Here is a 7,124-nt window from a genome sequence, read left to right as displayed (position 1 = left end):
TTAAACTTGTAGTCAAGCTATAACGTATTTGATATTTATCATGTATGACTAAAATCATGCAGGGATTAAAAACTAATTCGGAGCAAAAACGTTAAGGTTTTTATTTTTTTATTTTCTGGTAGCCTACTAGTTCGGAGGTCTCTTTTGGCCCGTTTTTAACGAAATAAAAATAACTGCTCTATTTATTTAGAAGTAGGGGTAATTTAAATTTAATTTTTGTATTGTAATTTTAATCATTTTTATTTTATTAATCAAAATACAACGCCCACAATATAATATTCAGTGTTGGGCTGCCGAAAATCCAAACGCATGCATGTTGAGGGGCGAGCTGAGAAGCCTACTAAAGTCTTCATCCGTTTGCAACAAAACTTTATAGTTTTGTTGCAAATGAATTAAGAATGTATAGTGCTATACCTCAGCTTAATAAAACATAATTATACTGTATACACTGTTAAAAAAAATCTGTAAAAATATTGCACTGAAATGTGCGCTGAAGGAATTTGCGTATTTTAATTAAAACGGTCATGTTTGTGGTTTTTAATCATTATACAGTCTGTTTAGTCAGTCAGCGCTGAACAACAGGCAAATAAAATATAAACTGAGGTTACAAAAGTGATTCAGTCAAGATAAGTGAGGGATTTTCTTTTCTTTTGTTCTTTGATTAACATTAATGACTGGCGGCAGCGGCTGCTGTCAATGCACGGATCCAATACACCCTTGTTTTCTTTCTCAACTCTTTACGTTCACTTAAGACATAACCGATTGTATTTATGGGATATTTTGATATAATTCTGTCTGTATTTGATTATACAGTCTGTTTAAATAAATATTCAGAAACACATGCAGTGTTACTATTTGTCTTTTTTCTGTTTAACTTTTATTAAACTGCAGCTCAAAATAGAATAGGCCTATACCCTAAATAAGGATAAATTATATTGGAATGCATCTCCAAAATAATCGCATACACAGATGCAGGTTGCCATTACAGTAGTCAGCGCTGAACAACAGGCAAATAAAATATAAACTGAGGTTACAAAAGTGATTCAGTCAAGATAAGTGAGGGATTTTCTTTTCTTTTGTTCTTTGATTAACATTAATGACTGGCGGCAGCGGCTGCTGTCAATGCACGGATCCAATACACCCTTGTTTTCTTTCTCAACTCTTTACGTTCTTAAGACATAACTGATTGTATTTATGGGATATTTTGATACAATTTTGTTTATATGTCTATTCGAATGTGTAAGAATGCGAGAAAGTGAGCTCAGTCCAGTGTTCGCGTAGGCCTATATAAGAGGCGGCTTTTGTGAGTGCACTTTGTGTGTGTGTGTGTGTGTGTGTGCGCAGCACAGAAAACAGCGCGCGAGTGCAGAAGTGAGTTCTATTTCGTCTTCTTGCTGTTGAATCTTTTGAAATCACAATAAATGCGCATACAGGAATCGAGAAGCAGAATTGAAATTTAATTTTATAACAAGTAATTTGATTCCTGATCTTACGCATCTGATCTAATTTCCGAATGTGGAATAGCTTTTCGATTCCCAACCCTCCTACTAAATTATTTCATTCTTGCATGCAAAAAGACCTGTATGGTGACTATGGGGCTATGTAAAATATTTTTTGCAACTTAGGTTTATCATTTGTCATTTTTTCCGAAAATGTCGATAATGTCTGTTACCTGACTGTTGACATCGACATCACGATACTTATGAGACATCGTCGATAAACGATAATATCGTCATATCGCCCAGCCCTAAAAAGTATCTACCAAATATAACATCTTTTCCCACACTCATCCGATTATGAAATTGATAAGAATTATGGAAGTTGAATTATTTAATCAATTAAATGTCCTAGTTTCTTTCATCAAGCGCCTGAGGCTGTTTATTAGTTTAGGATATCAGTTTAGTATTGTCACTAGCATTGAATCCAAAATTTGGAAACAATCCAGCCCTAGGAGGCACACAAATATAGCTTCATTTTCTTCACAACTTTAAATATAGATAACTATGGACATGCGATGCGTATAATTTAGAGTTCTAGTATTTCAGATTCAGCTATGTGTGTGTGTGTGTGTGTGTTTCAGTTCTCTTAATTCATCAAGCCACCCTGATGTTTTTTATCAGCAGCTAGCAGCCAAGCATACAGTGTGTAACTAGCCACTGTGGGACAAATGATATATTTAATCTCCATCTCTCTCTTCTTCTATCACCTTAGGACCGGTGACACCAGTTGCACCCTGCGAAATATAATTTTCCCCTCTCTGTTTATTCCTTATCTTTTAGAAAAGGTCATTCACTCCAATGTGACTTCTGCAGGTGTGACCGGTCACTTAATCACTTATTCCATATTGAGGGGTGAAAAGAAAAAGAATAAAGCTGAGAATAAAAAGTAAATATACAGAACAATGAAGCAAAGCAAGGCCTGCTGACACAAACAGCCCATCGCCATGGTGATTGGAGATAATGAAAATGACGGATACTCCCTCATGACATGTGACTCATATTATTAAACGCATGTCATAAACACATTATTATAAGTATACTTTATGAAATTTTATCATGTGTTATTCCACCGTGATGAATGCCATAGTGCAGTCAGGTATAGAGGGAGTGAAACACAGACCAGAATGAATTTTTGTACATGATGGAATATTTTTTAAGCACCGTAATTAATATGTAAGTGAAAACGCAATGGTTTCTCACCTGCATAATGCCTTGAGAGAGTCGTGATCCAGAAACTCATGGTCTCTCCTCACAGCAGAGATCTCAATGGGGAACAGAGAGGCTGAAGGCACACAGGAAACGCCACAATTAATGAATTCATTCAACTTTATAATAGGGGTAATTAAAACCTACAGAGACCAAATGTAACATTTAATCCAGTGGTCAGTAAAAGGGAGAAAGAGAAAAAGAGGAAGGAAGATTAAATCACACAAACATCACAGGACATGTCAACTTTAACCTTTACATGATGATGCAGACAAAATGTGTTTGCATGTGGCCATGAACATACACAAAATGAGAAAATCTTGAGTTTGAGTTGTCTGACAGTATGTACAGAGACAAAACACTTATAACAAATAAACATTAGCATACATTTACATCTACATATATAAAATTGACATACATATGTTTCTTAGTGTTGTTTAATTTGCTGACTAGTTACTTTATGCTGTAAGGTGTACTTGAATGTTATGATAAAATGACAATTATTATTACTACATTCAAACTGTTTGGTATCCTAAAAAAACAGTGTGAGTATGAACTAAAAAAAGAGGTTTGAGTTCACTTTAAAGTCCAGGAAGTCAAAAAAGTCAGTGCAAACCCTTAGAACCTAAATTTTCTTTCAAGGTGACAGAGGTCCACCCCAAAATCTACACATATAATTATAGTTTTATGGTGAAAGATTTTTGTTTGTTTGTTTTGTTTGTAGAGGACAATAGAGAGTAGACAGGAAAGTGGAGAGAGGGTGTGGCGGGATGAGATTGAGACGTAAAGGTAAAGGTCAAAGGATAATGTGTTTTGAGCACATGTACAACACAAAAATATATTGCTACTCTCTAAAGCTTAGTTATTCAACAGGGGACCATGACCCCTTGGGGGTTTATGGTGGTATTATGGGGCTTTCGCCAGTTTTTGTTTGATCACTAATTTTGTGGTTAAGAGAAAAAAAATGAAAAAGTGTTAAAAGTACAATAAGTTAATTATACAGAAGCTAAAATTCAGCTAAAGTTCTAATTAAAGCTGAAGTCCGTAACTTTTTTTGGTTAAAAATGATCCAAAATCAATATTTGAGCAAGTACATAACCAGCCAGTGTTCAAAACTATCGCCTTACTTTAGCCCGATTCACAACGGTTAGCTTATAATAATGTTTTCTAATTTATGTTGTTAACATTAATCATTTGAGAATAAAGTATAACAATAATAATAATTTGCACGGTTTGATGTGATATGAGCTAATCGATCGTTAGATTAAATCACCATTGGTAGCACGATTTATTGTAATGCTTTTTTCTTCAGTTGGTCAGAACAAATGTGGCAGACTTGTTACTTACTTGTTCAGATAACAATATCCGGTGAAAATTCTTATTTGAGTCATATATTCCAAGATGTAGGCTAGAATCTGTGATTACTAAGTATAGGATTCACATCAGTGCGGTGACTGACTGCCACACATACTCCATCCTCAAAACATTAGATTCAACCACGCTGGAGCCGTGCCAGAGTACAACCCATGCAAGGAAGATAATTCCGCAAGTAACTGCAATTCCAGGTTTTCAAACAGAGATGGCGACAAAGAGGCAAAACTTACGGACTGCAGCTTTAAGTAACATCAAAATATGACTTGACATTTACGCCTGTAATGATTATTTTTAGTGTTGTTTAAATGTGCGTATTAAAGATGCTCTGTCCATCTATCCACTAAGGGGTCTGAAAAAATGAGAGAACCCTGGGTGAAAGTTGAAGCACCTTGCTCTAAAATTTAGAAGTGCATACACTGTGACGGCAGTCATGTCTTACAGGGTATCAATGATGTTCTTCAAAAACGAGCTAAAAACCATTATGTACTGACAAATAACCAGGGCAGCACTTTTTTTTTAGATGGAACAGAGAGACAGAATGTGAGTGTGGTGTGTGTACACCTGTGTATTGTTTGTGTGTGTGTGTGTTAGACTTGTGCCGGTATGCCCTAGATATTGTTTGAAAGTGTTTTGATTCTTTATTGTTCGGTCACACTTTACATTAGGGCTTCATTAGTTAACATTAGTTAATTAATTAGTTAACATAAACTGCCAATGAAAAATTCTTCTGAACATTCATCTTAGGTAATTACAATATTTAATAACACGTTGTTAAAATCGAAAGTTGCAACTGTGTTATTTAATGAGCTATTTAACAGCACTTTTTTTAAAACTAAATTTCAATATCGTGATAATACCGTATACCGTGATAAAAGCATCAGCAATTAATCGCAACATGAGAATTTGATACCGGCATATCCCTAGTGTGTGTGTTTGATTGCGTCAACATTGCTGATGTGTCCCGTTTCCAGCTTTTGTTTCAACCTCCTTCCCCTCTGAGCTGCAGGTCCAACTAATGACAGTAGTGCAGGAAGATTGCCAGAAAGAATTCAGCTCACACCACAAAAACAAAAGAAAAATAAATCAACCTGCTGCCAAACAAAGTCACATTTAAGTCAAACTAGGCATTTCTACAGTATGCAATACAGCATGACACATGAAGTGTCAGTATGAACATTAAAAGCTGCCATTTCTTTTGTTTATCCGAGAACAAGAAGTTATTTGTGTCTCTTCCTCTCAAAATGTCTTGGTTATGAGTGTCCTTATGACAGGAGTTCAAGGAACACCAACGAGTTTACTTACATACACACTGCCAAACACTTCACAAGTTTCTCTATTTCATACTCTGTTCAAAGGAAATATCCAATCAGTGCTGTTACTCAAATTCACAAGGCGAATTCCAGACACGAATGAACAAATAACAAAAAAATAGAGCATCCAGACCACTTTACCACATTTAATGTTTTGTTTTCCTAAAAAATTCAAGCATATATGTAGAGACAGAATATAAAACAATCCCTTTTCTCTTTTGAAATGCAGTGACTTTTTGGGGGGGTGGGGGGTTTAGGGAAGCCCGACCAATCTGTTTGTTTATGCGGCAGTTTAGCCTTAAAACCCAAGTGACAACAATTGTCCTAATTTATTTTCCCAATAAATCAATGTTTATTGCTATTCAGTTATTACACATGGGCCTATTTTCAACAGCTGCAAAGAGACAAGAAACAGACCAGCATCCCTGCTGTTTTAAAACACAGCACTGACTATTGAGTTTTTAATGGAGCCTCAGGGGATGATACAGAGATAAAAGTGGGAAACCGCTGACTGTGATGCTGAAACTGGACATCAACACACAGCAGAGATCACAGAATGCCTCAACACTGACCTATACCGATTCAGAGCAGTTATTCTGTGATCAGTTGTTGGATCAAAGTCTTGCTTTTTTTTTTTTTACGTCACATCCCCTTTTAAAGTTATTTTTATGCAAATGTCAAGAGGATGAATGAATCCAAGTTCGCTTTGATATATGTTGGGTTAAAAAAAATCCAATACAGGACCTACAACGTGAACAGCGGGAATGTCTTGGGAACTGGCGTATCATTAATTCAGCACATCTCTGTTTCTGTCACAGCCAACGTGGGTCAGGGCACTGCCAGCTTAGTCTGTGAAATGCAGCAGGAAAATACACAACTCTGTCACAGGAAGCCAAGCAGATGACAGGTGTTTGTCAGGATGCTTAAATGAGTCAAGTGAATGGAAGTGCTGCTGCATTCGGCTTTTAAATTTTTATCAGTGTGCAGGTGGCAGAATTGATAGTTATTTGTTTGAGAAACACAATTAATTAATTAGTTTGATTAGCTATTTAAAAAATAACATTAATATTAAAGGGTTAGTTCACCCAAAAATGAAAATTAGCCCATAAATTACTCACCCTCAAGTCATCCTAGGTGTATATGACTTTCTTCTTTCAGACGAATCCAGTCGCAGTTATATAAAAAAATGTCTTTGATCTTTCAGTACATTCACTCCCCCCACCTACAATCCCTGCCGGTACGAGACTTGAACCCGCAACCTTGGGTTACGAGTCCGACTCTCTAACCATTAGGCCACGACTTCCCCACTTTTCATCACTTTTGTAGGTAAAGTAATGCCATATCACTTCTACCGCTTTATTTATTAATTTCGGACGTGTAGAGTGAGTTTCACCTGTTTTATCCATTGTCGTTTCTCCGTTGTCATGCTTGCCGGTTTCGCGTCAGTTTGGGTAACACTGCCACATAGTGGTGAACTTTGGAACAGCAGCGAATGAAATACCGAATTGAGCAAAATGATGATATCGTACCGTTTGAAATATAATATATACCGGTATTTTTCCAGTACCGGTATACCGCACATCCCTAGAACACACACACACCGTGAACACACACCCGGAGCAGTGGGCAGCCATTTTTTGCTGCGGCGCCCTGGGAGCAGTTGGGGGTTCGGTGACTTGTTCAAGGGCACCTCAGTCGTGGTATTGAAGGTGGGAGAGAGCGCTGTACATTCACT

The 7,124-nt window shown here is 36.7% G+C and overlaps 1 protein-coding gene across 4 annotated transcripts in view; it reads right to left on the bottom strand.

Moving 5' to 3' along the window:
• The window catches only part of LOC107757534 (stAR-related lipid transfer protein 13-like), a 58,470-nt gene that overhangs the window by 16,323 nt on the left and 35,023 nt on the right, over nucleotides 1-7,124 (bottom strand). For all 4 annotated transcript variants that reach the window (XM_016575042.1, XM_016575040.1, XM_016575041.1 and 1 more), the window contains one exon: nucleotides 2,700-2,781. In XM_016575042.1, the coding sequence (XP_016430528.1) occupies nucleotides 2,700-2,781 (82 nt within the window). The remainder of the gene's footprint in view (nucleotides 1-2,699; nucleotides 2,782-7,124) is intronic.

Source organism: Sinocyclocheilus rhinocerous, unplaced genomic scaffold, assembly GCF_001515625.1.
Source record: "Sinocyclocheilus rhinocerous isolate Xijiao unplaced genomic scaffold, SAMN03320098_v1.1 scaffold984, whole genome shotgun sequence".
Taxonomy (NCBI): domain Eukaryota; kingdom Metazoa; phylum Chordata; class Actinopteri; order Cypriniformes; family Cyprinidae; genus Sinocyclocheilus; species Sinocyclocheilus rhinocerous.
This window is presented reverse-complemented; position numbering and strand designations above follow the sequence as displayed.